The 17,304-nt window shown below is 47.2% G+C and overlaps 1 protein-coding gene across 1 annotated transcript in view; it reads right to left on the reverse strand.

The window, feature by feature from the left end:
* The window catches only part of rabep1 (rabaptin, RAB GTPase binding effector protein 1), a gene marked incomplete at its 5' end in the record, with an annotated part of 37,526 nt that overhangs the window by 14,795 nt on the left and 5,427 nt on the right, over positions 1–17,304 (reverse strand). Inside the window, 6 exons of the mRNA XM_055148975.1 lie at positions 4,501–4,641; positions 7,170–7,268; positions 12,823–12,939; positions 15,195–15,299; positions 15,542–16,009; positions 16,714–16,818. Coding sequence (XP_055004950.1) covers positions 4,501–4,641; positions 7,170–7,268; positions 12,823–12,939; positions 15,195–15,299; positions 15,542–16,009; positions 16,714–16,818 — 1,035 coding nt within the window. The remainder of the gene's footprint in view (positions 1–4,500; positions 4,642–7,169; positions 7,269–12,822; positions 12,940–15,194; positions 15,300–15,541; positions 16,010–16,713; positions 16,819–17,304) is intronic.

The raw sequence follows: 17,304 nt of genomic DNA on the forward strand, positions 1-17,304 counted from the left end.
AACAGTCCTGGTTCCGTCCTGGTTCAGTCCTGGAACAGTCCTGGTTCCGTCCTGGTTCAGTCCTGGTTCAGACCTGGTTCAGTCCTGGATCAGTCCTGGTTCATCCTGGTTCAGTCCTGGTTCAGTCCTGGTTCAGTCGTTATACATTTTTTCATTCTTCATTTAAACACAAAACTGAAAACTGAAAAAACGAATCGTTATTATAATAATAATATTTGGGTTTATTTGTTTTCTTATTTTTGTTTTTATTTTGAAAAACAAACGAATGATTCAGAAAGACCTGAATAATTGTAACTGAACAGAGTGTGAGTCTGAGGACAGCGACACAGAAGAGTTTGTGTGGCTCCGTTTCCCTCCGGACGTCGAGGTCGAGTTGTTCAGAAGTGACACGAGGATGAAGACCTGAAGTGATTTAGTGATTTGGAGGGAAACAGTTTGTTCAACTTGTTCTGTTGTTTCTGTTGTCAAATATGTGAGAGTGTGAACAGTCTGTTCTTCTCTTCTGTTGTTTTTACTACAACTTCACTTCACAAACCAAATGTCCCGTCCTCGTCTCTCACTTTATTAAACACATTCACCACAAAAACTCACACTTACACATGTTTTTTTCTTTTTCATTACACATTCTTGAGCTGGTGTGACTTATAATCTGAATAAAACAGTAATTGATTTTCTATGTAAAGTTATTTCCCTGTGGGAGTCAGGAGCCACAGACAGAAACAGTTTATAGAGATAAAGAGAAAGAGTAAAAAGTGTAAAGAAAAGACGTCAAAGGAGAAAAATCTGTCGACTGGACAAAAGTTTATTTGGTCGAAGACGTTTCGAGGTTCGTCCAAACTGCTTCTTCATTTCTGTGAAACGTTTTCGACCAAACAAACGTTTGTCCAGTCGACAAACTGATTTTCTCGTTTGCCAACTGTTCGTGATGCACAGAAAAACACTGTAAATGTGATTTTTATTCTGTATTTATTTTTAAAACATGATTGGAGTCGAGTCGTTCTGTTGGTTCTGTTTTGTAGTTTTGTCTCTTCTGGAATCAAACAAACGTTTCTAGAAGAAACTAGAACCGGACGACAGAGCAGCGACGCAGATCCGGCTTTTTCAGCTCCGATACCGATTCCGATACCACAGATCCAAGTGTCTGTCGATACCGAGTGAAAACCACAAAACCATAAAATACCAAATAACAGCCTGGTTTCAATTCAACACCGAGTCCAGCAGTCGAGTCCAGCAGCCGAGTCCAGCAGTCGAGTCTAATGCAGTCGAGTCCAGCAGTCGAGTCCAGCAGCCGAGTCCAGCAGTCGAGTCCAGCCAGCAGCCGCAGTCCAGCAGCCGAGTCTAATGCAGTCGAGTCTAATGCAGTCGAGTCCAGCAGTCGAGTCCAGCAGTCGAGTCTAATGCAGCCGAGTCCAGCAGCCGAGTCCAGCAGTCGAGTCCAGCAGTCGAGTCTAATGCAGTCGAGTCCAGCAGTCGAGTCTATCAGTCGAGTCTAATGCAGTCGAGTCCAGCAGTCGAGTCTAATGCAGTCGAGTCCAGCAGTCGAGTCCAATGCAGTCGAGTCCAGCAGTCGAGTCTATTGCAGTCGAGTCTATTGCAGTCGAGTCTAATGCAGTCGAGTCTATTGCAGTCGAGTCTAATGCAGTCGAGTCTATTGCAGTCCAGTATATTGCAGTCGAGTCTATTGCAGTCCAGTATATTGCAGTCCAGTCTATTGCAGTCCAGTCTATTGCAGTCTGGTCCAGCAGTCGAGTCCAGCAGTCGAGTCTATTGCAGTCGAGTCTAATGCAGTCGAGTCCAGCAGTCGAGTCTATTGCAGTCGAGTCTATTGCAGTCGAGTCTAATGCAGTCGAGTCTATTGCAGTCCAGTCTATTGCAGTCCAGTCTATTGCAGTCTGGTCCAGCAGTCGAGTCTATTGCAGTCGAGTCTAATGCAGTCGAGTCCAGCAGTCGAGTCCAGCAGTCGAGTCTATTGCAGTCGAGTCTATTGCAGTCGAGTCTAATTGCAGTCGAGTCTATTGGTCAGTCCAGTCCAGTCTATTGCAGTCCAGTCTATTGCAGTCCAGTCTATTGCAGTCCAGTCTATTGCAGTCCAGTCCAGTCCAGTCTTTGCAGTCGAGTCTAATGCAGTCCAGTCTATTGCAGTCCAGTCTATGCAGTCGAGTCTATTGCAGTCCAGTCTATGCAGTCCAGTTATTGCAGTCCAGTCTATGCTGTCGAGTCTATTGCAGTCCAGTCTATTGCAGTCCTAATGCAGTCCAGTCTATTGCAGTCCAGTCTATTGCAGTCCGTACTGCTGTCGAGTCTATTGCAGTCCAGTCTATTGCAGTCCAGTTCTATTGCCAGTCTATTTGGCAGTCCAGTCTATTGCAGTCGAGTCTAATTGCAGTCCAGTTCTATTGCAGTCCAGTCTATTATGTCAGTCTATTCAGTCAGCAGTCCAGTCTATTGCAGTCCAGTCTATTGCAGTCCAGTCTATTGCAGTCGAGTCTAATGCAGTCCAGTCTATTGCAGTCCAGTCTATTGCAGTCCAGTCTATTGCAGTCCAGTCTATTGCAGTCTCTTTGCAGTCCAGTCTATTGCAGTCCAGTCTATTGCAGTCCAGTCTAATGCAGTCCAGTCTAATGCAGTCCAGTCTATTGCAGTCCAGTCTATTGCAGTCGAGTCTATTGCAGTCGAGTCTAATGCAGTCCAGTCTATTGCAGTCCAGTCTATTGCAGTCCAGTCTATTGCAGTCGAGTCTAATGCAGTCCAGTCTATTGCAGTCCAGTCTATTGCAGTCCAGTCTATTGCAGTCGAGTCTATTGCAGGTCTATTGCAGTCCAGTCTATTGCAGTCTGGTCCAGCGGTTGTTGTGGGTCAAACTTCCATTTCCCGTTGTTTTTGTGTTTTTATTTAACAAAGACGTGATGATTCGTGCAGCGACACACAGAGTCTGATGTTTACAGCGACAGGAGCAGTTTGACTTCAGGTCGGTCCTGCCCGCACCAGTCTGGTCGTGTGACTCGAAGTGGACAGAGTCTATTCGGAGGAACAGACGACGTCGCTGTGAAATCCTGATTTCGAAGTGACGTGAAAAAGAAAGACGGTGAAATGGAAGCGTTTTTTAGGAGTTTTGGTAAAATGACTCGAGTTTGTGATCGTCGCTGCTGCGGCGTAAGAGGAAAATCACGGCAAAGGGACGAGGCGGAAGGAATCGAGTCCACAACGAAAAGACAAAGCAGTCGCCGGGACATCGTATAAAAACTGTAAATTATCGTCAGACTGGTTAAAAAAATTCAAGGACCAGATTTTCATGAGGAAGAAATTAATCTCCTGCCCCAATTTGCCGCCTGGTCTCAAATAAAAGCCTGGTCTGTTAAGTGACACACAAATAAACGTCTTGTATATTACTTGGTATTTTACAGTGTTTCCTCAACAAAAATAAATGAAACAAAACTGATCCAAATGTGCTGAAGCTGTAATTTATCTGCCGCTACTTTTCTGTAAATAAAAGTTCAATCATTATGAGATTTTCTGGGCCGACGACAAGCAGTAAATATAGTCTTTTTTTTTCCAGGATCGGCACCGATATTTCAAACCAGTGTCAGACAGAGCGAGAAAATCCTCCGTCCAAACCTGAGACGCTCACGAGTCTCACGTGTCTCTCAGACGCAGAAGACGTCTCCTCCAAAACTCAGAACAAAATCTAGATCTTCTTTAACCCGAGATCGTCAGAGTTTGGAGCTTCGATCGTTGATTCTGTAAAAATCTGTTCCGTTTCTTCGTCCGTTATGTTGATTTTCTCCTTTTTTATTGTGTAAACGCAACATTTCTTCATTAAAATCTTAGATCAAACCGATTTATCAAAGGAGGCAAGAAGGGTGGAGCGGGTGGAGGTGGAGGTGGGGCTCTTACACTCGTGGAGGTGGAGGAGGAGGTGGAGCTCTTACACTGACGGAGGTGGAGGTGGGGGAGGAGGTGGAGCTCACAGTGATGGAGGAGGTGGAGGTAAAGGTGGAGCGCTTACACTGATGGAGGTGGAGGTGAAGGTGGAGAAGGAGGAGGTGGAGCTTACACTGACGGAGGTGGAAGGAGGTGGGGTTCTTACACTGACGGAGGTGGAGGTGGAGGAGGTGGGGTTCTTACACTGACGGAGGTGGAGGGAGGTGGAGGTTTCTTACACTGACTGGACGGAGGTGGAGGTGGAGGAGGTGGGGTTCTTACACTGACGGAGGTGGAGGTGGAGGTGGAGGAGGTGGGGTTCTTACACTGACGGAGGTGGAGGAGGAGGTGGGGTTCTACACTGACGGAGGTGGAGTGGAGGAGGTGGGGTTCTTACACTGACGGAGGTGGAGGTGAGGAGGTGGGTTCTTACACTGACGGAGGTGGAGGTGGAGGAGGTGGGGTTCTTACACTGACGGAGGTGGAGGTGGAGGAGGTGGGGTTCTTACACTGACGGAGGTGGAGGAGGTGGGGTTCTTACACTGACGGAGGTGGAGGTGGAGGAGGTGGGGTTCTTACACTGACGGAGGTGGGCATGCTGAAGTCCTCTTGCTGCTGCAGCTCCGTGTGGAGGCGTCTTTTGCCCTGGAGATTCTCGTTGTCTCGGTGGAGGCGACTCAGCTCCTCCACCAGCTGCTCCCGGGACTGCACCAGCGCACTCTGAAACACAACACCACCCACGTCAACACCACCCGCAACAACAAACACAACACCAACCACGTCAACACCACCCGCACTCTGAAACACAACACCACCCGCAACACTCTGAACACAACACCACCCACGTCAACACCACCCGCAACAACAAACACAACACCACCAACGTCAACACACACCACAACACCACCCGCACTCGAAACACAACACCACCCACGTCAAACACCACCCGCAACAACAAACACAACACCACCCACGTCAACACCACCCGCAACACAACACACACACACCACCCACGTCAACACCACCCGCAACAACAAACACAACACCACCCACGTCAACACCACCCGCACTCTGAAACACAACACCACCCACGTCAACACCACCCGCACTCTGAAACACAACACCACCCACGTCAACACCACCCGCACTCTGAAACACAACACCACCCACGTCAACACCACCACACTCTGAAACACAACACCACCCACGTCAACACCACCCGCACTCTGAACACAACACCACCCACGTCAACACCACCCACACTCTGAAACACAACACACCCACGTCAACACACCCGCACAAACACACACCACCGTCAACACCACAACACAACACCACCCACGTCAACACCACCCGCACTCTGAAACACACACCACCCACGTCAACACCACCCACGTCAACACCACCCGCGTCAAAAAAAACACAACACCACCCACGTCAACACCACCCGCACTCTGAAACACAACACCACCCACGTCAACACCACCCGCAACAACAAACACAACACCACCCACGTCAACACCACCCGCACTCTGAAACACAACGCCACCACACGTCAACACCCACCGCGTCAACAAACACACCACCCGCGTCAACAAACACAACACCACCCGCGTCAACAAACACAACACCACCCGCGTCAACAAACACAACACCACCCGCGTCACCACACACCCCGCGTCAACAAACACACCACCCACGTCAACAAACACAACACCACCCGCGTCAACACACACAACACCACCCACGTCAACAAACACAACACCACCCGCGTCAACACCACCCGCGAAACAACAAACAACAACACCACCCACGTCAACAAACACAACACCACCCGCGTCAACAAACACAACACCACCCGCGTCAACAAACACAACACCACCCGCGTCAACAAACACACCACCCGCCAACGTCAACAAACAACACCACCCACGTCAACACACACAACACCACCCGCGTCAACTTCTACTGTCAACAAACACAACACCACCCGCGTAAACACACACAACACCACCCGCGTCACGTTCTATCTCCATCAAACACAACTACACAAAAACTACGTCAGGTCGTTTGTTCTGATTTAGTTCTGGAGATATTAAAGATTCTTTTACAGGTCAAATTCCTCCAGGAAACTTCAATATGAAATAAAACGACACAAAATGGAGTCAGTCGTTTGTGTTTCGTTTGTGTTGTATAAAGTTGTGTTTGTGTGATTCTGGTTTTTAAAATATTCAGTTTTATTTTGGGTCGAGGATTTAAATGTGAAACAGCCTCAAAACAACAGAAAATTAAACCAAACGTGTGTGTTGTTTTGTGTGTGACTGTTTTCATTTGTGTGAGTTTATTTCTAAAATTATTCATGATTATTTTTGTGTAAATTATATTTTGGTCATTTTTGTTCAGATGACGGCAGCGACTTTAACAAAACTCCACAAAACTGATGAAGAGAAACGACCTGAGGCTGTGGAAAAGTCTGGATCAGTCTGAAGGAACTTGGTTTGGATTCAGATTTTTATATAATGATCCAGACTTTTCCACAGCCTCAGGTCGTTTCTCTTCATTAGTTTTGTGGAGTTTTGCTTAAGTCGCTGTCGTCAACTGAGAGGAAATGACCAAAATATAATTTACACAAAAATGAAATAATTTTAGAAATAAACTCACACAAATGAAAACAGTCACACACAAAACAACACAAACCAAACACAAATGTCTGGTTTAATTTTCTGCTGTTTTGAGGCTGTTTCACATTTTGAGTCATCGACCCAAAATAAAACTGAATATTTTAAGAACCAGAATCACACAAACGCAACTTTACGACACAAACGAAACACAAAGGACTGACGTAGTTTTTGTGTAGGTTTGTGTATAATGGGGGAGAACTTATGAGGACCTCCTCGAAAACAAGACGGCAAAACATCTCAAGGGGACATCTCAAATTCAAACTTCACGGAGGTCACCACATCTGTGTTAGGACGGAGTTCCCTCGAGTGTGAGCGAAACAAACACAACTCCAGGTGTGTGTGTGTGTGTGTTTGTGTGTGTGTGTTTGTGTTTCTGTATGTGTGTTTGTGTGAAACTACATCAGAACAGAGAACAGTGTGATGTGAGTTCTTTAAATCAGGATGTTTCTTCTCACACTGATCCTCACAGTAAACCGTGACACTGTGCCGTGTTCTATGTGTGTTTGTTGTATGTTTGTTGTGTGTTTGTGTGTGTGTGTTGTGTGTGTTGAGGCCGGACACACTGACCATCTGCTCCTGCGTGCTGCGTTTGGCGTCACTGAAGGCGTCCTGCAGAGCCCCGAGCAGAGACTCCGACTCCTGCACCCTCTGAGTCAACGCCGCCACCTGCAGGACGACACACACAAGTACAGTCAGGACCAGGAGAACACACACACACACAGTACAGTCAGGACCAGGAGAACACACACACACACACAAGTACAGTCAGGACCAGGAGAACACACACACACACACACAGGAGAACACACACACAGACATACACACACACACGGGTCAGGATAGACACATGAGGAGTGTGACATGGGCCTGTGTAGTTCAGATGCCCTTCCTCTTCTGTCCCGCCTGCTGTGAGGAAGAGGAGTCTGGTCCTCATATTTACATGTTTATTAAAGTCTGGTCCTGTCAGATCTCAGACGCTCAGAGTCTGAGTCTGGACCTGGACCGAGACTCTGGGAACATCAGGAATCACAGGAGGCACCAGAGACAAAAACTGTCATTGTGTCTTTAGGCAAGACACTTCACACACATTGCCTTGTGTGAAAGTGGAGTGTGTGTGTGTGTGTGTGTTGGTGGTTCGGATTGGCAGTCTCACTTCCATCAGTCTGTGGAGAGATGAAGAATGTTCTGTAAAAAGTCTCTGTGTGTCTTAAAGCCGCTGTATAAATACAATGATCAGTTCATTAATTAATAATGAACAAAGTGACGTCCCTGCGGTGTCCAGGGCCCCTCACCACGACGCAGGAATCAACCAGAACTTTATGAAAATGTAAAGATGTTGACTTAAAAAAAAAGTGGACCATTGTTCTTGTATCAGAATATTATTATTTTTTTGCTTCAAACCAACTCACCCATAACTCACACAACTCTAACCCTAAAAACACTCTTGTTTAACTTCAGGTTATTTCCATTTTACAAAAATAATTTAAATGTCATCATCCTCAAACAAATAAAAATACTTCAGGATAAAAACAACAGCAAAAACATAAATAATCTAGAACAGAGTTAAATGTCTGAAAGTGGAAGTGGAGCATCAGTTCTGATTTAAATATTCTCAAGTTTCAGAACAGACGGTGACCTGAGGTGAGGAGACGACCTGAGCTGCTCCAGGTCGGTCTGCAGGTGCACGTCAGGAAAACATCAACAAACAACAAACAACAAACAGAACCAACAGCAGATGGCTCCCGCTGTTCTCTGTGGTCAATGTTCCACAGTGTTTCTGAATCAGCTGTGAGGCTAAAGCTCTGCCAGGACCCACACCAGGTCACCACGACAACGCCTCCTCACACCAGGTCACCACGACAACGCCTCCTCACACCAGGTCACCATGACAACGCCTCCTCACACCGGGTCACCACGACAACGCCTCCTCACACCAGGTCACCACGACAACGCATTATTATTATTATTATTGTTATTATTATTCAGATTGGACTTTTTGGAGCTTTCTCCCGTGTTCTAACGCTGTTCCTCATCACAAACCTGCCTGAAGAGGTTTTAGATTCATCCATGCAGGTTTGTGTAATCTAGTGATCTCTCCTGGGACCTATTCAAACCCTCCTTACGCGTCCGCCAGGCTCCCACGCCACAATTCTCCTTAAATATAAAGTGAGTGTGATGTGATGGTGCTCTGAAGGGGGAGTAACCTGGGGGAAATAAGGCGCCTGATTGTTCTGTTATTAACGTTCAGATCTTGTTTAAGGGACAAAGCGTTGAAATAAAAACCCCAGGATCACGTAGCGCGAGTTCAGACCAACGTTTAAACACAATCCATCTGCGGAGTGTTTGAGAGTCCAAAAAAACTCTATAAAAGTTCTGTTTTCAGGTTGAGTTGTTCTCTCCCAAAACAGAATCATTTTGTGTCTTGAATCTGCCGCTCACACTCGCCCAAGACTGAGCGGCGAACGACGGGTTTTGGCGAATCCCGAGGAAACGATAGTAAATGAAACCGCGCGCAGCTCCTTCGGGTTTTAAAATCAGACGACGAGACACGAAAACGTCAAGAATTCAGACAGAAACTTGAAGAAACGTCAAAGAAAATCTGGGTTTCCAAACTTGTTCTCCTCACAGACTCTTGGAGCTTCACAAGAGTTTTTCATGAACTTGTTCTTGTTTCTCTTCTGATGTTCATGTTGGTCCAGATCCTTTAGTTCTTGCAGGTTTTTGTTTTTCCAGTTGTTGAAGTTTTGTCCAGATGTTGTGTTGAAGCTTCAGTCTTGGGCGAGTTTGAGCAGCAGATTCAAGACACAAAAAAACGATTGTGTTCGGGAGAGAACGACTCAACCTGAAAACACAACAAAAATAAAACATCTTCGTCTGTTTCTAAACGTTCCGTGAAAATCTTATCAGCTCAGTTGTTTGTCGTGGCGTCAGGGAGCAGCTGGAACTGGACACGCCCCAAAAAACAGAAGACAAAAGCAGCTCAGAGCGAAGAGGAGCACACGCCCAGAACTGACACGAGACGACAACAGGAGAGAAATACAACTCCAGCTTCTGAGGAGGAACATTAGAACATTAGAACATCAGAACATGACTTAAAGCTCACAGGGGTCAGTTTAGTTTTGATGCTGGACCTTAAAGTTAAAAAAAAAAGGCCACTTAAAATCCACTTTTACTACTTTTACTGTGTGCTTCTCTCTGTCTTTTATTTAATTTTATGTCTTTTTTTTTTTATATTTTATTCATTTTGTGCATTTTAACACTTTGTATTTATTGTTTTTATTTAAGATTTATCAGTGGTGGAGAGTTCGTTTGACACTTGGGCCTTCAGTCGTGTCCGTCTGAAACAATCCACTCCTCAAGAAATATGTTCTGGTTATAAAACAGTCTTATTCTACACAAACACAGTAAAGAGCCGTGGACATTCTGTGTACGGAGACGTGAGGAGCGCTGGACTAAACCAGGACTAAACCAGGACTAAACCAGGACTAAACCAGGACTAAACCAGGACTAAACCAGGACTAAACCAGGACTAAACCAGAACTAACCAGGACTAAACCAGGACTAAACCAGGACTAAACCAACTAAACAGGACTAAACCAGGACTAAACCAGAACTAAACCAGGACTAAACCAGAAACCAGAACTAAACCAGAACTAAACCAGAACTAAACCAGGACTAAACCAGGACTAAACCAGGACTAAACCAGGAACTAAACCAGGACTAAACCAGGACTAAACCAGAACTAAACCAGGACTAAACCAGGACTAAGCCAGAACTAAGCCAGGACTAAACCAGAACTAAACCAGAACTAAGCCAGGACTAAACCAGGACTAAACCAGGACTAAACCAGGACTAAAACCAGGACTAAGCCAGGACTAAACCAGAACTAAACCAGGACTAAACCAGGACTAAGCCAGAAACTAAGCCAGGACTAAACCAGAACTAAAAACCAGAACTAAGCCAGGACTAAACCAGACTAAACCAGAACTAAGCCAGGACTAAACAGAACTAAACCGGAACTAAACCTAGGACTAAACCAAACCAGGACTAAACCAGGACTAAACCAGGACTAAGCCAGGACTAAACCAGAACTAAACCAGACTAAGCCAGGACTAAACCAGAACTAAACCAGAACTAAACCAGAACTAAGCCAGGACTAAACCAGAAACTAAACCAGGACTAAACCAGGACTAAACCCAGAACTAAGCCAGACTAAACCAGAACTAAACCAGAACTAAGCCAGGACTAAACCAGGACTAAGCCAGAACTAAGCCAGGACTAAACCAGAACTAAACCAGAACTAAACCAGGACTAAACCAGAACTAAACCAGAACTAAACCAGGACTAAACCAGGACTAAGCCAGGACTAAACCAGGACTAAACCAGGACTAGGGCCCAAAGCTGCGCCCGTGTAGACTGTCTGGTGACCGTAGATGTAAGGACCATGCCGGGCTCGGGGTTCTCTCTCTCACACTCTCAAGTCCAAGATTAGTCCTGGTTTAGATCCGATTTAGTCCCGATTTAGTCTCAATTTAGTCCCGATTTGGTCCCCGTTTGGTCCCCATTTAGACCCCATTTGGTCCTGATTTGGTCCTGATTTGGTCTCGGTTTAGACCCCGTTCAGACCCAATTTGGTCCCAGTTTAGACCCGGTTTAGTCCCGGCTTAGACCCGGTTTAGACCCGGTTTAGTCCCAGCCTAGACTCGAATTAGTCCCGGTTTAGAACCGGTTTAGACCCGGTTTAGTCCCGGCCTAGACCCGGTTTAGTCCCAGCCTTTAGACCGATTTTAGTCCCGGTTTAGTCCCGGTTTAGACCCGGTTTAGTCCCGGTTTAGACCCGGTTTAGACCCGGTTTAGACCCGGTTTAGACCCGGTTTAGTCCTGGTTTAGACACAGTTTAGTCCTGGTTTAGTCCCGGTTTAGACACGGTTTAGTCCCGGTTTAGACCCGGTTTAGTCCTGGTTTAGTCCCGGTTTAGACCCGGTTTAGTCCCAGCCTAGACTCGATTTAGTCCCGGTTTAGACCCGGTTTAGACCCGGTTTAGTCCCGGTTTAGTCCTGGTTTAGACCCGGTTTAGACCCGGTTTAGACACAGTTTAGTCCTGGTTTAGTCCCGGTTTAGTCCTGGTTTAGACCCGGTTTAGTCCCTGTTTAGTCCTGGTTTAGTCCTGGTTTAGACCTGGTTTAGTCCTGGTTTAGTCCCGGTTTAGTCCTGGTTTAGTCCTGTTTAGTCCTGGTTTAGTCCCGGTTTAGTCCCGGTTTAGTCCTGGTTTAGTCCCGGTTTAGTCCCGGTTTAGTCCCGGTTTAGTCCGGTTTAGTCCCGGTTTAGTCCTGGTTTAGACCCGGTTTAGTCCCGGTTTAGTCCCGGTTTAGTCCCGGTTTAGTCCCGGTTTAGTCCCGGTTTAGTCCTGGTTTAGACCTGGTTTAGACCCGGTTTAGTCCTGGTTTAGTCCTGGTTTAGTCCTGGTTTAGACCCTGTTTAGTCCCTGTTTAGTCCTGGTTTAGTCCTGGTTTAGACCTGGTTTAGTCCTGGTTTAGTCCTGGTTTAGTAGTCCTGGTTTTAGTCCCGGTTTAGTCCCGGTTTAGTCCTGGTTTAGTCCTGGTTTAGTCCCCTGGTTTAGTCCCGGTTTAGTCCTTTGTTTAGACCTGGTTTAGACCTGGTTTAGACCTGGTTTAGTCCTGGTTTAGTCCTGGTTTAGTCCCGGTTTAGACCCCGGTTTAGTCCTGGTTTAGTCAGTCCTGTTTAGTCCTGGTTTAGTCCTGGTTTAGACCTGGTTTAGTCCTGGTTGTCGTTCGTTGTTAAAGTCCCTGGTGACACCAACTCAGAATCTGATTGGTTGAAGCGACAGTTTCATGAACATTTGTTTTGTGTTTTGTGACTCTGACTCCGCCCGGCAACAGACGATGCTGAAATGTGATTGGTCAAAAGCTTTAATATAAATAAACCGTGTGGAAGCAGCACAAACATCGGAAAAACTCTGAAAGGAAACGGACAGAACATCTGGAAACATATTTAATAATATAAAGAACATCAGTCTGATTCAGAGAAGTTTTAGGACAGAAGAGAAGGACTTGACTCCCACCATTGAGATTTCGTGTCTTTTATTGTATTTCTTTGTCTGTGCGGCACTTGGGAAACGTCGTGTTTATAAAATGTGGACGTGTAGATAAAGTGTTCTGGACGTGAGGTCGTGACGAGGTTAAAACGGTGTGTTTCAGACCTTAGCTGTGGTCTCCTCGTTGCCCAGTTTGATGGACTCCTCCAGGTTCTGTTTCTCCGTCATGGTCCTCTCCAGCTGGTCGTTGGCCTGTCGGAGCATCTGCTGCAGCTTCTTCACCTGAGACAGAAGACACAGGTCACAGGTCACAGGTCAGAGGTCGGCACAATATTAAACTTTACTGTGACGATTAAAGCCACAAAAAAAAAAAAAAAAAAGCAATTAAACGATTATTGTTATTCACGAGTACGAACGGTGAACTCCTTCTCTTCGTTTTGAAATCAGAGCTGTTCTCCTCAGATGTTTCTCCAGGTTCTCGTCGTTTCTTCTCTCTGAACCTCTGAAGTTTATTTGGACTGATTCATGTTTGAGGAATCTTTAATCTCTTACTTTCCCCTCGTTTTCAGCTCCAGCGGTTCGAGTCCACAGCGACGGACGCGCTTCCTTCTCTAGTTCGGGTTGAGCGACACGGAGCAAAAAACAGATCTTGATATATTTTGCTGCATCTCGATATACGATATAAATGTGGATATTTATACAGGAACAATAATCCCCCAAAAACTACTGCAAAAACAAAACTGCCAAATTCCACAAGGTCTTAACTTAAAACCAACTATAAGCTCTGAAAAAACAGGCTGCTCCCAGGGCACAGAGGAGGTAAAAACACAAAGCAGCGAAATCAGAATTAAAACATTATATCAAAATGTCAAAAAATCCATTTAGTGTTTAAAAAAATATCTCAATATATTTTAAATATCGAGAAATCACCCACCCTCATCTCCAGTTTCATGTTATTAATCGGTGGTTCACCTGTCCCCACCTCAGACTCACCTGGTCTCGTGTGTCTCTGTGTCTCTGTCTCACCTGGTCTCGTGTGTCTCTGTCTCACCTGGTCTCGTGTGTGTCTCGTGTGTCTCTGTCTCACCTGGTCTCGTCTCTGTCTGTGTCTCTGTCTCACCTGGTCTCGTGTGTCTCAGTCTCACCTGGTCTCGTGTGTCTCAGTCTCACCTGGTCTCGTGTGTCTCTGTGTCTCTGTCTCACCTGGTCTCGTGTGTCTCTGTCTCACCTGGTCTCGTGTGTCTCTGTCTCACCTGGTCTCGTGTGTCTCTGTCTCACCTGGTCTCGTGTGTCTCGTCTCTGTCTCACCTGGTCTCGTGTGTCTCTGTGTCTCTGTCTCACCTGGTCTCGTGTGTCTCTGTCTCACCTGGTCTCGTGTGTCTCTGTCTCACCTGGTCTCGTGTGTCTCAGTCTCACCTGGTCTCGTGTGTCTCTGTCTCACCTGGTCTCGTGTGTCTCGTGTGTCTCTGTCTCACCTGGTCTCGTGTGTCTGTCTCTGTCTCACCTGGTCTCGTGTGTCTCTGTCTCTGTCTCACCTGGTCTCGTGTGTGTCTCTGTCTCACCTGGTCTCGTGTGTCTCAGTCTCACCTGGTGGTCTCGTGTGTCTCTGTCTCACCTGGTCTCGTGTGTCTCGTCTCTGTCTCACCTGGTCTCGTGTGTCTCAGTCTCACCTGGTCTCGTGTGTCTCTGTGTCTCTGTCTCACCTGGTCTCGTGTGTCTCAGTCTCACCTGGTCTCGTGTGTCTCTGTGTCTCTGTCTCACCTGGTCTCTGTGTCTCTCTGTCTCACCTGGTCTCGTGTGTCTCTGTCTCACCTGGTCTCGTGTCTCTGTCTCTGTCTCACCTGGTCTCGTGTGTCTCTGTGTCTCACCTGGTCTCGTGTGTCTCACCTGTCTCGTCTCGTCTCACCTGGTCTCGTGTGTCTCTGTCTCACCTGGTCTCGTGTGTCTCTGTCTCACCTGGTCTCGTGTGTCTCTGTCTCACCTGGTCTCGTGTGTCTCTGTCTCACCTGGTCTCGTGTGTCTCACTCTGTGTCTCGTGTGTCTCTGTCTCTGTCTCACCTGGTCTCGTGTGTGTCTCGTCTGTGTCTCTGTCTCACCTGGTGTCTCGTGTGTCTCTGTGTCTCTGTCTCACCTGGTCTCGTGTGCTCTGTCTCTGTCTCACCTGGTCTCGTGTGTCTCTGTCTCACCTGGTCTCGTCTCGTCTGTGTCTCTGTCTCTGTCACCTGGTCTCGTGTGTCTCTGTCTCGTGTCTCTCTGTCTCACCTGGTCTCGTGTGTCTCTGTCTCACCTGGTCTCGTGTGTCTCAGTCTCACCTGGTCTCGTGTGTCTCTGTCTCACCTGGTCTCGTGTGTCTCTGTCTCACCTGGTCTCGTGTGTCTCTGTCTCACCTGGTCTCGTGTGTCTCTGTCTCACCTGGTCTCGTGTGTCTCTGTCTCACCTGGTCTCGTGTGTCTCAGTCTCACCTGGTCTCGTGTGTCTCAGTCTCACCTGGTCTCGTGTGTCTCTGTCTCACCTGGTCTCGTGTGTCTCTGTCTCACCTGGTCTCGTGTGTCCGCCTCTTGACCCTGAATGGCCTGGAGCTGCTTCTCGTAGTTGGAGCAGAGTTCACACCTGCGTCCCAGTTTTCGCCCGGCGTTCTTCAGCTGCAAACACACGAGAACATTTTACACTCTTCAGATCTTTATGTTCAGCGCTTCAAAAACACAGTGGATCATCACGCGCAGGGAAGTGAGTGACTGCAGTTTGCTCGTCTCTGTTTGGATGATCCTGGACTATAATCCCGTTTCTAACCGGAACCAAACTCTAACCAAACCCTGTTGAACTTTATCTCTGTGAAGGACCAATCCCAGCCGCCCGTCCCCCCTGACTCCGCCCCCTCGCTCACCTCCTGCTGCAGAAGGTTCCACTCGCTGTCGCTGACCAGCCTGTACCCGGCGGGGGGCAGGTAGGCCGTGTCCGGGGCCTGGGAGATACTGGAGAGCAGCGAGGCCGTCTCCTCCTGCTCCGGCGTCATGGCTTTGATGGCCTTCTCCTGGTCTTTGGTCAGGAGGAAGTGGCTGGCGGTCAGTTTGATGGAGCTGAGGGAGGAGGCGTCGCCGAAGCCGCCGTCCGCCACGCCGTCCGCGCCCACCAGGGGGCCGAAGTCCGACTCGTCCAGGTGGCCGGCGGACTTGGCTTTGTGGTTGTGTCCGCCCAGACCCTGCTGCTGCTGCTGCTGCGGCGGCGACGCGGACGAGCCCAGACTGTCCGTGGACTGGACCCTCCTCAGACTGTCCTTGTACGGGTCCACGGGCGTCCCCACGTCTGTGTCCAGCGAGTGCAGGGACCCGTGGGCACTGAGGTTCACCTGAGACTGACACGACACGACACAACGGTGAAAAAATGCACAGCACAATCGGTGGCCGACGTCCAAAAGCTTTTTTATTAACAAAATAACGTTTGGGCAAAAAAAGCCTTCATCAGATATTTTTCTTGTTTTTCACCCTTGTCTGGCTGCTCCTTGCATTTGTACCTTTACGAGAATTTTGGTGTGTTTCTTTTGATACAACACAAAAACACACAACACAACACAAAAACACACAACACAAAAACACACAACACAAAAACACACAACACAAAAACACACAACACAAAAACACACAACACAGGGTTCAAACGACACATACTGTGTTATTCTGAATCCGTGTGTTATTCGTTCATTCGTTTTTCAATATAAAACCAAAAATAAGAAAATTAAATATATGCAGTGGCTTCAAAAATCACACACAAAGACACAAAAATCGCAGGAGAATTTGCCAAAAATCTAGCAAATTTTCCTGTAGTGTGCGGCGACCTTTACTGTTACTTTAATGGTGATTATTTCTGCTTTGATTTGTTTGTTTTGTGATTACAGTGACTTTCTTATTCTGTATTCTGTGTACAAATTGTGTTATACAAATAAAAACACACACAGACATTAGAGCAGAGTCACACACACAGAGTCACACACACAGAGTCACACACACAGAGTCACACACACACAGACACACACAGACAGAGGACGTCCCCGTGACTCACCTCCTCCACGCTCAGAAACAGCTCCTCCGTGGGCTCCGTCATGTCCGCCGTGTCGTCCTCGTGCTGCTCCTTCACCAGACTCAGCCTCTGCTTCTCGTCCTCCTCCTGAAAACACAGACGCTCACTTCATCCACTCGTACGGCTCATTTGATTACAAACTGCTCCGGCTCCGTCCACGTCCCTGTTAAACCAGCGTTTCCTTCTACAGGAGTCGGGAACCTTTTTTACTCTAAGAGCCATGAAAGCAAAATATTTGGAAATGTATTTCAGTGAGAGCCATAGGATATATTAAGACTGAATTCAAGTAAACGCGAGTATAAGCCTCTGAATTTATTCTTTTAAATAATGTTGTTATAATTCTATAACACTGACAGGGTCAGACCAATGTTCCCAATGTTCCTCCAGTCGCAAAAGGTTCTATGTTCCCTGTGAAGACCACGAGCCTCGTCTCAACTTATCACCATCAACTCATAAAACAGCAGCAGGTAGAACTTTGTACAAACTCACCACATCAGCCCAGAAGCTCTGAGTTCGGGCAAAAGCACTAAACACACATGGAGCATCAGTGTAGCACAGCTCCTCAGGACGGGG

This window comes from Boleophthalmus pectinirostris, unplaced genomic scaffold (assembly GCF_026225935.1).
Source record: "Boleophthalmus pectinirostris isolate CB_2022bp ecotype Guang Dong unplaced genomic scaffold, ASM2622593v1 HiC_scaffold_12, whole genome shotgun sequence".
Classification (NCBI taxonomy): domain Eukaryota; kingdom Metazoa; phylum Chordata; class Actinopteri; order Gobiiformes; family Gobiidae; genus Boleophthalmus; species Boleophthalmus pectinirostris.